Source organism: Taurulus bubalis, assembly GCF_910589615.1.
Source record: "Taurulus bubalis genome assembly, chromosome: 13".
Classification (NCBI taxonomy): Eukaryota; Metazoa; Chordata; class Actinopteri; order Perciformes; family Cottidae; genus Taurulus; species Taurulus bubalis.
The window spans coordinates 19,056,403-19,073,910 of record NC_136601.1 but is presented as its reverse complement, the minus strand read 5'-3'; the positions used below and the strand labels follow the sequence as shown (position 1 = coordinate 19,073,910).

At 43.5% G+C, this 17,508-nt stretch overlaps 1 protein-coding gene across 1 annotated transcript in view; it reads right to left on the bottom strand.

Annotated features, from left to right (window-relative positions):
- Window positions 1-17,508, bottom strand: part of gria1a (glutamate receptor, ionotropic, AMPA 1a) — a gene marked incomplete at both ends in the record, with an annotated part of 63,840 nt that overhangs the window by 17,707 nt on the left and 28,625 nt on the right. Inside the window, 4 exons of the mRNA XM_079228273.1 lie at window positions 10,204-10,649; window positions 11,749-11,955; window positions 15,726-15,836; window positions 16,484-16,588. Of these exons, the coding sequence (XP_079084399.1) occupies window positions 10,204-10,649; window positions 11,749-11,955; window positions 15,726-15,836; window positions 16,484-16,588 (869 nt within the window). The remainder of the gene's footprint in view (window positions 1-10,203; window positions 10,650-11,748; window positions 11,956-15,725; window positions 15,837-16,483; window positions 16,589-17,508) is intronic.

Here is a 17,508-nt window from a genome sequence, read left to right as displayed (position 1 = left end):
AACATTAAATGTTTTGTTGTTTGCTAACTCCTCGCCACATATCAAGCATACAGGTCAGCAGCATCGTTGGCAGTGAAAGCTAATTAATACGTCCACGCAGAATTAAACTACCTTTCTCTGTTGATAGTTTAGCGAGGGCGGAGCTCTGAATCACGAGTAGCACCTGCAGGGGAAGCTGCTTGACAGCGACGTGACAGGATGTGATGCACATTTTAGTTAAAGAAATATTTAAACATTTATTTTTATTTTCTGTGACCCAATATCACCTCAAACGCCAAGATTAGAGAAGTTCCCTTTGAAAGATTTTCCACTGGGCAAAAAAAGAGAAGAAAATAAAAACATCTTTTTTTTTTTTTGTCAAAGCCTCAGGGAGCCGCAATAGACGGGCTAAAGAGCCGCAGGTTGCCGACCCCTGGGTTACACCAACATTCAAAAGAAAGTCTGAACACTTTTTGGGGACAGTTTGCGAACAAAGGTTAAGCAAACGGGAAAAATAATCACTGATCCCGCAGAATTTCTCAAGTTCATGTTTTCAGAGACAATATAACGGCATTAAGTGTACCGCATCCAAACAAAACAAAGAATGCTTTCTCCCTGCTTTCCAGCAGCGCCGCCCACGCACGTCTCAAACTGTACATTTACTTGGAGCCGTTACAGGAAAGAGTGCTGTATCACTCTCTCCAAGGAACAGTTGTATCACACGTAGAAGGGAGAGACGCAGGAGAATGTCTGTGTGTCACATGATGGGGAAGTACAAGAAACTAATTATCCTGGAAACCGTGGACCTCTTTCTTGTCTGATCGTGGGGCCCAGCTTTAGTGGGGAAACTTATTTTGTAAAACAAGTCCTTGAAAACTGTGATAATGTGATGAATTTTTGGGACTTATCCTTCTTTTCAAACCATGTATGCCGAATTACAAAGTAATGAATAAAAGAATAAAATGTGACAAAGGACTGCCGGCTTCCTTTGAAGATGAACATCTATTTCCATCTGCAACACCACACTTGGTGGGTTTGGACGGCGTTGTTTTTGAAGCTAAGGACCATCCTGAAATTGTAAAAATAAATCAGTACAGACACTGGAAATATGAGCGTCAAGCTTTTAGCTAATTTACCCCGTTGTTCTGAAAATATCAGACAAAAAGCATAAAATGGTGTGGATGGAAAAATTAGAGAGGTTCTAAATAAAAGAGGAATATCCCCCCGATGACAACAAATAAATGCTCCGACAAAGATACCTTCATCTCCAAACAAAAGGAAGTTGAAACTAGAGAAACAAACCATTTCCCTCCCCTTCCCTGAGAGGTGAAAGAAAAAACGTCATCTTTAACGAAGTACTCAGCAACGTTAATCCTCGTTTTCAGAAAGACGCAGAGGATATAATGCGTAAAATAACCTCAAAAGAAGTGGAACTAGTGGATGGAACAAGGCCAGTGAATTTGTGTACGGGGATCCCAGTGTTGAAGGCTCCCACGTGATTTGGATTTGATGAAACATTTAACATCCATTCATACATCTAAGCAGGTTGGGATATGTTTTTGAATGTGGTATTTTTATTTAAAAAATAACCCTTTCAACTGACTGTGGCTAATAATCAATTGTGTCAACACATTTTAAACCTCCCTCTGACGATGGGGATGAAAAGACAACATTTATACTTTGCCACACAGGAAATTGCAATCAGATGAAAATGGCAGATGGCGCTTTCTAATGACGCGCAATTCACGGCTCTGTCGGCAGCCGGCATCCATTCTTTGTGAATCCGCCTGAGAATCTGTAAAGGCTGTGATCATTTCATAATTGAGGCAAACCATTATAGGATTACGTAATTTGTTGTGTTTCCCAGTGCAGGCGGAGAACGGTAGGCTGCTGCTGCTGCTGCTCCTTCATCGTGTTTGATGGAATTACTGCAACACGTCTCCTGATGTTTTGTCTGCACACCGCACGCGATTTGGAGCTAATGTGTATCATCAAAACACGAGTTATTGTCCCATACATCTCAGCTGCATTCCAATGCTTCAACAGTCCTTTCAATTTGCTGACTTGTATCGCAGGGCTTTTGTTAATTAGCATTTCCTCAACTATGCCTTAGCTGCTTGTAAATGTTATGAGTTGATAAAAGTTTTATTAAGCTCTCAATTCCCCACAGCCTCCTCAGCGAAAAACAGCCCGATAAAAAACATGCATAATAATGTGGGGATGTCTGGATAATTAACCACAATCAAGTATTTATGAACGAGATTACCTTTTTATGTAACTCTGCAGCCATGTAGGTCACCGTGGTTTCTGAAACCACACGCAAAAGGACAATTTTGGTCCTCTGCCGTGACTTCAAAATTGAACTAAGCTCCGAGCAGACACGCCAAATTGGTTTGATGTGCAACTCACGATGCTTTTAGTGCATGCCGGGCCCCAGAAAACACAACGCTTACAGTGTCTTTCCACCACTTCATTCTGCCTCTCTGTCTCGATATTGCTAAATGATGCTCCGGGGGATGATAATGTGCTACCGGCCAGAGTAGTTGCAAAGTTTACTTCTGATTTTTGTTTTGCTTGGCTGCTGCAGTTTTGATAGCCGTGCGATTGTTAGATTGTATATTTTCAGAGGGCTTTCATCTTCAAGGCCAAACCAACATGCAAGCTTTTAAGCAAGGAGCAAAAAATAAATAATGTTTTATTAAAACGTCTCTCTGTCCCTGCCTCTAAAGGTCAGCATTACCATGCCATTGAGTTAAAAAGAGAATATTATGATAATGTTGGTACCAGCCTGCAGCAAACCTCACCAAAAGCTGGTAATTATACACATTCAAGTATGCAATAGAAAATAGGACCAAAAGCATTATGAATCAAAAGCTATGTAATTGTTAAATGCATGTTTGTTTGTTGGAGTTAAGTGCTGCTTTGTGACGTACAGACAGAACTTGAGCGGTGGTGCATTAAAACATGCGTGAGAGGAGAATCGATAGGATTGAGATATGGCCATAATCGCTGCATCCATGGCCGGACACGGGGTCGCTGAGCGATATCACGGACGCCGTCTCAAGTCTCGTGCAAACGGAGATAAGTCAGCGCTGGCGGGCGCTCGCTCCTGCGCCCACGCGCATACGCAGCAGCCTCTTAGTCACTCCAGCCAGGAAACAGGACTCCAAAAAAACACGGATGCATCTCAACCGTCCACTGAAAATCAATACCATCGACACGCACGTCGCCGGAACTCACACCGCATGCACTTTGACCGATGTATTAACACAAAGCGATGACACGCAGTTACACAGACCACTTGATGTGAAGCTGCACTGCTTTGACAATAAATATATAAAAAATCTGTGTCTCTTTACGGTTGCCATGGCAGCACACTCTGCACTCCAAACAGTAGAGCTGAGAGAGACTTTAGTCATCTCCCTCCCTCTGCCTGCCTTCCTCTCTAGAAGGGAACCAGCCTATAGTGGGATGGAATTGCTCTGCAGAGTGAAAGCTCTCGTTAGGGCTCCTTGCAATTTACAGGGGAGCAAACAGAGCTGACTGATAAGCCTCTAAGCATCTTTCCAGACAAACTATTGGCAATGTTTACTTTGGTCCAGGTCGATTTCCCATGTGGCCTCAGGCTTGGTGTATAATTCATGGTTGCAGGGAAGACGTTACATGACATACACACGGTCATACACAAACCCCTCTCTGCCGCTGGAAACATACATGTGCCTCTGTGTTTTTTGTGTCTTGCAGATTTTCAGTGTGCACCTCTGAGGGCATGGTGGTGTCTTTGTCTGTGTACAAAGTGTGATATACGCCAGCGAGATCCTCTGGGGCTGTACGTGTGTGTGTGTGTGTGTGTGTGTGTGTGTGTGTGTGTCTCATGCATGTATGATCAAAAGTTGCCTTCATGCAATCTCCAGATAAATAAAACATAAGCGATGCCGTGAACTAAACTGAACCGTCTCTTTATGAATAAATCATCCCCTCCTATCAAGTCTTCCCCAACTGCTTTGACAGCAACTCACTAACACCACAGTTATGTAACTCCCTGGCTTGCAACAGTGGGATGATAACAATAACGCAAATTGATAGATTATAAAAAATAAAAAAATGTCTTGGCGCCTCCCAGTGGACTTGATTAGCAACTGAACCGCCGTGTACATTTGATCATACAACACATCAGGCAACACGCAACGTTTGTAACATTTTAATCAACGCTGTGAAGCGGGGTTTGGCTGCGATACAGACGCATTGGATCGTGGCATTTTTCCAGAAGTATGTAAAGTACAGTGTGCCGTGTAAAATCTGGGAGAGAAGCATCTGCTGTACAACAAGGTGAGCATCCTGAAATAAACACAAACACGCGTACAGCATCAACAAGAGAGAGAGGCAAAAATAAAAATGGATAAAAATAGCACCAGCAGTGGCGGTGCCAAGTTAAATCTTCCAAGCCAAATTTCTTTGGGGGGGAATTTGACACTATTTTGACACTATTCAGCCAGCCACCGGCTTCCACTCCCCTTTTGAGAGCGCACGATGAATATCAAGTTGGAAACTCTGCCACTCTAAATACATAAACAGCATTTTGAAACGGCATATGTTCGGGAATAGAATTACTCCAAGCCAATGTTGACAAACAATAAACAACAAGAATCACTGTATGGCAAAAAAATGATAAATGCTGACCCTCTCCGGGTTACAACAACACACCATGTATTCAATACATTATTGAGTGATTCTGACCGCCCGGCTGAGAAATTGCTGCTGTGGCAGGCGGGGAGTGTGAGTGACAGAGCTGATTTATTTTAGTCTACAATCATGTAACGAGAGCAACACAGGCGCTGAGGAGGGGAGGCTGGTTCACGGGGCCAACACACAGACACACACACACACACACACAGACATCAGACAGAAACATCTCACACATCCACGGGAGGAACATCCTGAACCCACGCCTTTTAGTCAAGTTCTCCGCCTGCCAATAGCTCTCACCCAGCAAGCTTCATAGGGAAAGCTTGAGGGATAAGCTGGAGCACGGCCCAGGGCCTGCTGAATGTATACGTTGCTGCTTTTGTTTTTCATTCGCTCCCCTTTGCCATAATTTGTTGGTGCTGTATGAAAGTAAATTCCTCACTTGCAATGTTTAACACACCTGGAGTCACACCACCTTTTGTCCTGCAGCGGCTTCACGGTTAAAAGCATCCCAGCAGTACTTTACAATTGCTTTCAGAGTTTGAAAAAGAAGTTGCATGAAACGACCGCTGCCTGCATACTGCTATTAAAAAAAAATAAAAAATCCCTCTCTTGAAACAGGAAGCATCGGTGAATCCACGGGATGAGAGGGAATGTGCCACACGTGATGCACTCTTCACCACTGGATGAGGCAGAGAGATCTATAAAGGATGGGAAGCAGACGAGAGGAAAGGAAGACTGAATAGAGGTGAAGGGGGTCGGGGATGGAGGGGGGAGATTCACTCAGAGAGTCCACCTGTCGGCAGCAGAGATAAACAAAAGGAGGGCCCAACAGCACGGACTGGGGCTTATGGGAGGGCCTGACTGACAGTGCTGACATTTAGAAAGAGCAGTAAACAAGGTCTCAGAGAATAAATAGCATGGGGACCAAGGGGAGCTAATGCACACACACACACACATACACACACACACACACACACACATAAACACACACACACACACACACACACACACACGCACACACACACACTTAAATACTGTACACATTAATGCATCTCATTAATGTGCAAATACATGCCTACAAGCACACACACACACACACACACACACACACACACACACACACACACACACACACACACACACACACACACACACACACACACACACACACACAGTGAACCTTGAGATACCTTCAGACTGGTCCAAGCAGACACGGTTAGGCAGCAGACAAAGAAAATGCAATAAGTGCTTGCTTTTAATAGAACTAGCTCACACACACACACACACACACACACACACACACACACACACACACACACACACACACACCACACACACTCACACACACACTCGCGGATTCAGGCAGACAGGGAAATTAAACACGCCTACTGATTAATCCAGGACAGAGTGGCTCGTCAGTGTTGTTCCTTGGACTTTTGTCTCTGATTAAACGGAGAAGCATGGAGAGTGAGGCGCTGTGAGCTGACTGCACCTCCAGTACATTCTGTTCTCACCTATCAGTGACAATAAAGGCTCAGTGACGGGAGGCTTTACAAGCACCTGCTCAGAAATATCAGCAGATTCGGGAGCAGACAGAATGTCTTCCACACGTTTTTGTTCTTTAATATTTTATAACAATAGCACATTATTAAACCATCAGGGGTGGAAAAGCATCGAGGCAGAAAAGTGTTGATAAAGAATGAAGTAGATATGAAATCAATAATCACATGACGAATGTGTATTTGTATGTCGAAATGGACCATTCCATTCTCCAAACCGCTTATCCTATTCAGGGCCGCGGGGCGCTGGAGCTGATCCCAGCCGACATTGGGCGAGCAGGGTTCACCCGGTTTATAGCTCGGTACATGTAGACAACAATTCACACTCATATTCACACCTACGGGGAATTTAGAGCCTCCGATTAACCTCAGACATGCAGTCTTTGGACTGAAGAACCCGGAGGGAATCCACGCTGCCATTTTCTTTATTCAAAAGTTAGACTTTTTGTATCGTTGTCTATTATTTCATAGCGCCCCTCGTCTTTTAGCCAATCACATGACCGTGCATCTATCAGGAAGCTCGACAAGTGCTCACCAAATGTAGCCAGCTAGCTTCTTTTAGCTGCAACAAGCAGCTAACCAGACACTAGTCTCAACTATTGTTTAGTTAAGCAGAAATTGCAGATGCTGGACATCATTAGCATTAATGAACAGATCAGGGTTTCATATAAAAGTAACCGTCTATCCAAAGACTGAAGTTTGAGATGCTTTTACTTGAGTTTATACTTCTACTTCATTACATTTCAGAGAGAAATACTCTAGTACGTATATATGATAGCTCATACTTTTCAAAATATAATTTAACGTACAAAACATATAATCACCGAGCGTGACCAGCTACTGCTTACACATAAATCATAAATCATGTTATAATAATTTATCATTGTGCATTATGAGTAATTGTACTTTGGATACCCAAACATATACATTATTTGATAATACTTGTAAACTTGTAATGTTGATTTTTTTTATAAACTAATAATCTAGTTTACAATTGTAAACTACGTGATGCATTGCTGATTTTTCTCAGAATCTATTGTTACTGTGAAAATAAATAAAATCATATTTCTCGTTGTTTCTTTCTTTCTTTGACTTAACAGTCAAATAACAATCCAGTAAATTGAAGTAATCATAAAAAGAAACACGAGGACGTTAACAAAACACACCGAACACACCTGCTATCATAATGATACAGCTGATTATGGAATGGAATAAAAAAATCAGTTGAGGCCAAACTAAAATCTAAATAAATGAGCACACGCTCACAGGCATACAAGAAGAAAAATGTTCTCACCACTTCTGGATGAAAAAAAAACAACCTCTCAAATCCCAAAAGACAAAATTCAACCGTGGTTCAAACCCCGACAACAGAATATGGGAGGGTTGCAAGTACTATTGCTTTCATCTGACAAAACACACGCAAGCATTACATGTCCTTTTAGATCTAGCAGGAGCCCACGCCGCTTCAGGAGATACATCAACATGCGTGAATGCGGGCCGCGCCGCGCTAACTAGAGCAACTAGGTCACCCAAATATTCGAGGGGAAGATGTTTCCTTCAGCATTCAGCGGGGTGAAACATTCACCGTGTTGGTTTTAAAGACACCAGCAAGACCCTGTGAACCGTGAACGCTCAACAACTTGTGCTTTATATTCAATTTGTTATTTAATGTTGCTACACTGACTCCCAAGACACGGAAGAGGGACAGTCAGAGTCACCTTGGAAGGACACTGTGGGGAACGGAAGACATTTGAGTCAAGCCTTCGGAGGAGAGGAGTCCCTAAAGCTGCCACCCTCACTGATAACGCCAAAGGGAAATGCTCCATTCTCCCTGAAACCTATTTGAAAGAGAGCATACAAAAAGCACCAAATAGTTCAAACAACACCCAAACGCAACAACTGTATCGCGACTACGTCCATCCTCTGTTCATCAGTAGGTAAATGGAACTTTTGGTTTCTTCAGTTTTTAACAGCTGGAGATGAAATACAATGTTTCTCAAAGCTGGTTCATTTGCAGTCAAAGGCGGCATCGGCAGAGCGGCTGCAAGTAAAGAAACCATCTGCTTTGTGAACAGTCAGGGAAACGTCTTGCATCAGCAGAGCTTACCCCCCCGCCCCCCCTCCAAAAGCAAAACAAATGCAAATGCTGTGCAAATATGCGTGAACTCATGTGTAGTCAAGCACGAATTCAGAGCGATACACACACACACACACACACATGAAAGAGAACACAAAAAGAGACCACAGGGAACGGACAATTTGTGGATGCATGGTCACATTCTCTCTCTCTCACTCTCTCTCTCTCTCTGTCTGAGGAAATCAATAGTTATTGAAGATGCATTTTCTGGCTGTAAGAGAAGAACGCTCAGACAATGAGCTCCATCCTTGGACGAAGCACAGCCGAGTCTCCGGGCAGAAAATGGGTAAATGTCAGGTGAGGGCCCGTGTGAGTAGGAATCCGGTACCTACATCATACACCGCCGAGCACCTGCAGCCTGCGAGGCCTGCAGGTGCACAGATTTTCTCCCGTTTGATATTTGTGGAAGGAAAGAGCAACGCGAAAATACGTTTGGTTAATGTCACAAGATGGAAGTCAAGACAAGAGTGGACCGTTACACATTGCTGTAATTTCTCTAACCTTCAGCCGCTCCATCCGGGATGGTCGACTGAGCACTGCAGATATTTGTCCATCGAAATAAAGCACATGGCGCCCGGCAACACAAGATGCCTCCGGTTGTCGGTCACTGATCAGCCCAAAACACACGAACACCTGATGTTCTAACCTTCCTCTCACGGTATCTAAGCATGCAGATAGTTTTTGTTGCATTTGCTCAGGTTTTCCAGATATTCCCGGATAAAAAAAACGATGTACTTCACATGTGGTGCTCGCTGCGTTAAAGCAATTACATAAAGAAGTTTTGATTGGGACTATTACCTTGCGTGTGTTCTTCCGACTATTCAGGGTAACCGCACATTGTTTCTGGACACAGATGAGGCTACTGAATTATTTAAAAAAAATTTCAATTCTGTGAGCACCACAATTTACCTCCATTGTTTTTTGGCAGAGGCAGAAATCCCAGAGACGGATATCTGAGAAAAGCAGATTATCAAAGCCCGCTTGCTATTTCTTTCCCCCCGAAGCAACAGCATCAGCCTCTCCACCCTCAGAAAAAGAAGAAGAAAAGCTACCACGGTACAGATGTATTATGCATACGTGCACCACCACATTGCACACATACATAATGTATGTAGTTTAAAGTTTAAAGAGACAAGTAGCTCTGTGTCTATCCATGACCTAACCTGTCTCAGTTGGTGCAAAGCTAACAGTGATGATACTGACATTACCTCATCTCCTACTGCTGGTCCCTCTGGAAAGCTCAGAAAGTCGACCTCCGTGTCTCTAATTTCAGACACTTAATGAGATTTTTAATTGGTGACCTTTTGAGAATGGTTTCATACCGTAGCTCGTGAGAGCACTTGAGGGGAAGCCGACACATACCACTCAATACTCACACCGGGATCCTTAATAACAATCTCCAAAGGGTTTAACATGTACCTTCACTCGCAGTTTGACTGATCGATAGATACGCAGCCTAGCCCTGACTGATGGATAGACATTGTGAAAACATTATAACAACAAGTTTGCATCGTCCTCGAAGTTCATGGCATGTTTACAGTCCCGCGGGAGGTATCTGGGAAGAGGAGAACGAAAACACAACGTGACCACATCATAAACTCCCTCTGCTGCGGCTCTCCATCACACTTCTATCGCCGCGCTGTATGACAAGTGACTGGCACAGAACAAATTCTCAATAAACAAAGCCCAACTGAGTTGAGCATAAAGCAACGGAGCACGTCCAAGCGTTGGTGTGGCAGAAAGAAAGATATTGTACGTAGGTGGCGCTTAGTGTCTCTTTGCGGGGACTCAAAGCACCGCGGAAGCAACGCATCGACACTTGTGGCCCGAGTTTCTTACCGTGGTGAGATATCGCAGCCCTGCTGCATGAAGGCCCCCAGCGAGAACCAAAGGGAGTTGAAAATGCCGAACTCATTGGTCTGCTCAAGATTCTGCTGGTTGATGTTCTGTTGCGTCTGCGCCTGGCCCTGTTGCACCCCATTGGAGGCCGAGGCTTGGGTGGGAGTCTGCGGCTCACCCCCCTCCTCGTAGTCCTCGGCGTGCCACTCATACGGGCTGAACCGGCTGACGAGGAACAGCACGACGCTGACGCCAATGTAGGCGAACACAATGCACATCCAGATCTCGTAAGCCAGCGGGTCCAGGAAGGAAAACACGCCGGGTTTGGATTTCGTGGGTTTCTTGATCATGATGGAGATACCCAGGGACATGAAGGGCTTCGAGAAGTCGATCACTTCTTCACGAACTAGGGTGATGGTCAGAGGAGCCACAGCCACATCGGCTTTCTGGGAGGGAAGTTACACAGAGGCAGGCAGTTGTTAAGCAGCATTCATGTCTTTTATGGTTGACAATATGTGTTTGTGAATGGGAAAAGCACAGGATTGCCTTCATCAAAACACCTGTTGTGCCACTACAACTAGTATTGTCTGTGTAGTATTTTCTAGCTAGCAGCATTGTTTTAGGAATGGCAACATTCAGTGGGCCTCAGCTATATAATACAGAGTTAATTCGCAAATACTAGCATGCTACTAGAGGTGTATTGAGACGTTATTATCTCTCTCTGTTGGCCGTGGTTTATACCGGGAGTAACGTTGAATGTGTTATTTTCTAACCTTATATTCATCTGCAATGTAATATGTTTGCCTTCAAAGCTATACATTAATTTCATGTTAGCAAACCATTATCGATGAAATATATATTTTTAATTATCATGCTGTAGGCCTACTTTCTCTCTCTCTCTCTCTCTCTTTTGTTTTATCTTTTTATTTTGAACTACACTAGGTTTTATACTGAACTCCACCACCACCTCCCTTTATCAAACAACCAGAACCTGAATTACCCATGCCACCTTTGGCTGATAAAGCATATTGCATTATAAATCCATGGACATTGACTGAAATACGAGGTGAAACATTGTTTTTTCAGTATTTTTACTGGCTGACAAAGTTGGACATTTTCTGTCTTTAGATAATGCAAAAAGATCGTGGCAGACTACTAAAATGAAGTTAGAATGAATCTTTGCATGAATTTATTGGTTTTGGCATGTAAAGTTGGCATGTTTTAGTAGTCTATGTCTATTTTCCAGCTTTAAATGGCGACTAACAGCTGCCTGCTGTAACTCAGGTAGAGCTGATTGTCCACTAATTGGAAGATTAGCGGTCCGATCCCAGTCTCCTCCAGTAGGCACGTTCTAATGGAGGAAAGACACTGAACCACAAATTGCTTCCGAAGTGTGTGTGTATGTGTGTGTGTGTGTGTGTGTGTGTGTGTGTGTGTGTGTGTGTGTGTGTGTGTGTGTGAGAGAGAGAATGAGCATTACTTTGGATCCTAATGGGTAGGTTGCACCTTGCATGGCAGTCAGTGTATGAATGTGTGTTTTCTCACCCCATACACCAGTTCTCCCACCATGCCGTTCCACATCTTGCTCTCCGGATCTCTGGCTCCATATTTGCCGTCTGAAACAACCTTCAGCTTGTACTGGTAGCTCACATGTTTGGCTATCTCCGCAGCCAGCTCGACGATGTAGCCCTCGTACCTGTCATTTCCCACAAGTTGCTCGTGGTTCTTCTTCAGCATCACGTATGGAGACTCCTGTTGGATGCAAGGGCAACCGGACAATCATCAACCTTAATTAAAATACACCAAATGTCAAAGATAACAGACAGGTAGTCACCGAGCCGTTTCTGAAATAATTAAAAATTTTGCTGCCTAAATGCGCCCTGATGTGCGTCATCTCTTTACACAAGCTATTGTGACTAGCATAGCTGTTACAGCTGGTTTTTAAGCAAATTAAGTCAGAGACAACATAATTATGGATGATAATAAAGCTTTAGCATCTAGTAAAGTTTTATATTACTATTTAAACATTTGAGAAGCGGTGTTATGCATTGTATGCTTCAGTGCATCACATATCTTTTTACCCCTTGCTCATAATTGAGGCTTTGGAAAAAGAAGAGCTCTCTGTGACAGGTTCGAAAGAACAGATAATTATATGAAATTACCAGGTATTATTTTGGCTTTGTTCCTTAAAGGTATGGTGTGTAATTCAACTATGAAAGGTGCCGAAGTACTGTATGATAATCAGGTCAGCATTGAAAGGAGTGTTGCTAGCATTAGTGTGTGTGTGTGTGTGTGTGTGTGTGTGTGTGTGTGTGTGTGTGTGTGTGTGTGTGTGTGTGTGTGTGAGCCATGTAGATGGTGGAGCAGACATTGCTGACCTCTGCTCCAGGGCCAGGCTGCTCTTTTTGTTATATAGCACTCCGACATTAGCACATCTATCACTGATTGGTGTCCTGAGAAGTTACAGTTGACAAGACACCTGGGGCCCCACTTCACTTTAAGGAAAATGCATTTCATATAGAATTTCATGTCAACTCGGTCTGACCTGTCCACCAGCACTAGGAGGGCCTCAATTCCCTCAAGTTGTTACGCGTGCCTGCTTTTAGCTAAGGCTGTGCTGAGCGGAGAAAATCCAGCCATCATATTTCATCAGGGTCTAGAGATGATTTTTTCCTTGTGTGTTACAGTTATCTGGGTTCTCTGGCTTTTTATGGCTGAAGTGGAGGTAATCATTGTCACACATGGAAGCCCCTGGCCCGCGGGTTGAGAAACGGCACCCAAGAGAGACGGCGGTGAGAAAGGTCTGGCGTGCAGCACATCGACGCGCGATGCAACTTTCACTTGCGGTCACAGACATAGTCGGCTACACACACATTTGAGTATGCATGCAATTCCCGTGCACAGTGAGGCATGACGCGGCATACAGAAGGTCCTCCAGGACTCGGTCTCATTGACCTCGAACAGTTCCACTGAGATCGGCTGTCACTCGACCACGTAACGCAGACACACAACAGCATTTCAAACACACAACTGTGTTTGAAATGCAAACAAATAAAACATGCGTGGGAATGAGTACGTTTGGGTGGTTCTGCCATTGGCTAAATTGTTCAAATCAACTCATTTCATTCCTCTGAGACCAATTTAAACAGACCTCGAGGGAATTTTCAACATTACATTATTTGCTCTTTCGCGATACCATTTCTTTCTGAAAGCCTTTTAAAATAACTATATTTATTCTAAAAGCTGCACACAGACAGTATGCCATTAACAACCAATGCATGGCATGCAAACACGGAATTGTAAAACTCCAGTCACTGCCTGGTTTTAGTGTAAAGCCACGATTGTGAAGACACCAAACTGCAGTCCTCCATTAAACATGCTCCGCTTCACTCCTCCAGATCTCCCGTTAACCCCAGGCCGGTTCTGTGTTCACAGGCTGGGACAGTAGGGATGTGGGAAAGCACAAAGTGTTACCTTCACATTGGCAAAAACAACACACTCCCTCAAGCAGCGAAACAGCGAGCACAAAAGTTAAACGATGTAAAAGCTCGCCTGCTGCCCAATAACTGTTCACACCTTATCTCTTCTCTTCGGTTCCAAGACAGAGGAGCAATTTATCTTCCAAGAAAAGGGGACACTGATAGGAGATTATGTCAGAGAGACTTAATTTAGGTCCGTCCTCTTGGGAGACTGCAACCTTTGGAATTAAATGAGTGTTCTTTTTTTTTTTTTTACTTTTTAAATGATATGCCAATCGACTACATGTTAAGTTTTGCATCGTGTACCCAATGCTCCACATCAGTTTCCAATATTTTTTTTGGCAAATGTTCCTCCACAGTACCGTGTGTTCAGCGACACAATCGTTTTCCCATAGTCGTATCCATTTGAGTCTATTGTTACAGTAAAGCTACAATTGAGCTATCAATGTTGAGGTTAGTTGGGAAACAGAATACTGACATGTGTGGCAGAGGCTCAGTTCAACCATTCCTCCATATCTATGTTATGAACCATTTATCTATTACTTTAAGCTATATATAAGAGTATTAATGCATGCAATTATTATATAAAAGTGGCCTAAATTGGCTTTCTCATTGAGTTGAATCAGGTAACAACTAACTGTGTCAGCCATGCAGCTCCTGTATTATTAGCACAGTTGATTGTAATAGTGTTAATGCTGCTAATGCGGTTTATCCACCCACTATTACAGCCATTTTTGCAATTGACAGTTGATCAATTCTTTCCTCAAAGTGGCAAAGACAGTTGTCGTCAGAAACTCCCCATTTCTTTAACACAAGGGTGCTCGTATTTACAGTCTGTATGCTATGACATTAAAGCCGCGTTACCAGATGATCCACATTGGTAATGTCACTGTATATTGTTGTGTTCAGCTGTATCCCGCTGATGCCGAAGTGTCTCTGACTGAAAGCTTGCCTCTATAAAAAGATTGCACAGATTGGAGTGTTTTTTTCTCCCCCCCATCTATTATTCGACATCGTTTCTCAGCTCCATCACCTTGCTCGAGCCTTTATCTGGTGAGCAGTGCATTTCTCTTCAGGGAAGCACACAGTTGAAATCCTTTACCCCATTAACCCTCACAGTGGAGAACAGACATTGCACACCCATTGCCCTGCTAGACCTGAAGGCTGTTGCAGAATATAAAAAAAAACTGCCAGTGTTTTTTTTCACACACATTTCATCTATGCATAGTTAGCTATATCTGCTTTAAGCCCAGCAAAAAACAACACCATGGTGGCAGTGATTGCAGAGATAAAATACATTTCCACTTGAAAAATAAAATAAACCCAGGATTAGAAAAATAACCAGTGCTCGGCCCACAGGCCTCCACAGACATGAAGTATTCTCTGAGATAAAATGTTTAACATGATGCTGGCCCTGAGAACATCCTGTACCTGGGAAGATATACTCAGATCTGTATTATCCTCCACTGTATATGAGCCATGTATTGCCAGCTATGTCGCTTTCCTTTGAGAACATGTCATGAAGAGAGCTGGCCAGATTGAATCGCTGGTGTCGCAAACACAACCTCTTTCACGAGACCTCCATCTCTGTAATGTACGCCAGGACACTGAACGCAACACGGCCAGGTCTTGTTGAATGAATGAATAGCATCGGAGGATAAAGCACAGCCTCAGAAAGTAGGCTTCTATTGTGCTATTTACTACTCTATATACTGTATATACACACTAAGTACCATTACATGATGAATGCACACTTTGTGTTCATTCAGCGTGAGGTTGTGTTGTTCTTGCGCTCTCTTTTAAACGTATCGTAAACACGTACAGGGGAACTCTGCGATTCTGAGCAAGCACGAGTCAGACAGAGAGAAGTTGGTACGGGGTGGAGGGGAGGGAGATACAATCATAAATGTCTGCTGAATTCTGTCAGGGGCCTGAACTTTTAGGAACTCTATCATAAAAGAAAATGAAAAATGTTACTCTGCCTTTCCCCGTCTCCAAACCCCCTCACCCCCCAAATCTGTCATTCCTCTCTATTTTACTCACCAAGATCGTGGTGACTATGTAAGTTCTGTTCTGCAGGCCGTACGTCTCGTTGATGCCTCTCACGAAGCTGGCAGTAGTCACATACTTCTCATCTTCGTTCCAGTAGCCAACCTAAGACGAGGAGAATGTCATAATGTCACAAGCGCTTAAAGTGACGTTTTGGACTTGAGTGAATCAAAGAAATTTATCGAATGTCTTACGACATTTGAAACAGAGGTTAGCGAACGCCTTCGGAGACATGTTTAGGAGCAAATGTCCAAAAAGGACATTGGTCATTATGAATAATGTGCAAGATGGTGTGTTACTGAAATGTGTGGAGGGTAGTTTGGGCCACTATTTGCATTAGATCACATTGTTGCTGATTTCACATTTTAATTGCTGCTGGAGATATTCAGGATTTCTTACATTTTTTAAAAGAATTTGAACTGCACAAGATTTTGCAGAAAGCATCACTGAGTAAAATGTCAAGGTTAAGAAACCTCCTTGTTTCTGATTGTCTTTTTTCTGCTCAAAGCATACATGGGATTACAATGGGATTATTCTAATATGTTACTCTTCACTTCACTGTAAAAAGGAATAAGCCGCTTGATAAATATGTCTTTATTTCAGTCAGTGAAGAACTCTTTCACTCCTAGATTTCTTGCTTTCTTGAGTGTAATCCTTACAAGTTTGACAAATATGGCCTAAAATGAAGCACAGGGTTATTCCGCTGATACATTGCACCGTTTATAAACAGCGTCCTCAGGCTACAGGCTTACCTTCTTTGGTCCGGAGGGGGCCAGTTCCATGACACTGACAGTGTAGTTGGTTCTGCGACCTTTCTCGTTGAACTGGATGTGACCCGTCAATCCATCTATACGGACCTGTAATGGAGTCACAGACAGTGAATGAGTAATTGCAAGGCTCGCCAGATGGGTAAATAATGGCTGCGGTGAAGCATGATATTCATACAGTCCGCTTCTTGTCGGACATTAGCATGTCACGCCTACACGCGACGCATGTTCATCGCGGCTTGCATCCTTTTGTATAGTATTCATTTGTGAAAGTCCACAAAGCCGGGTCCCTGCGGAAGTGAATGACAGACGGTGTCTGCGTGTGTGTGTGTGTGTGTGTGTACAGTGCAGCGTGTTTGTCTTGGCTGTGTGACGGAGTTAATTGAGCGAACGCGGCTTCAATCTCCAGTCCAGGCGCAGGCAGATGGCGAGATTGACACTGAGCAGGCCGCTGCACAGTCACTCTGCAGACAGAGCCGCGGGCTGCGCACACACAAACTCACAAGCAATCACATGTGCGCCCTCACACACAAAGTGCATCTGTAAAACCTCCATATTTTATGTAAATGCTGTTCGAGAGTACACAAATAGTACATGTCACATTGTGTTTTTAATTGGAAACTTCATTTCTTTTTTAAACTGTAATTTCAAATGTTCTATTATGAAATAATGTCCGTTCCTCGAAATACATGCCATCACATGCACGGGTGTCACCGTGAGACGATGTGAAGTCTCAAGGGCAGACCAACATTTCTATTTCCAGTGCCAAATATTACATTTCTAAACTCAATTGCTACTGTCATATTCCATGATGATCATGGCTGAGTGTTATTGCCTGCAGGTTTTGTTTACCAGCCATGATGTCACATTTGATACTGCAGAGCTCTCCTACGCCTTAATGTGAACTTTACACGACAGAATGAGACCTAATTTGTTCAGCCAGCCCCAACTCAGGAGCCGTTAGCCAACGTGCCACTCAAGAATTTGTGTGTGTGTGTGTGTGTGTATGT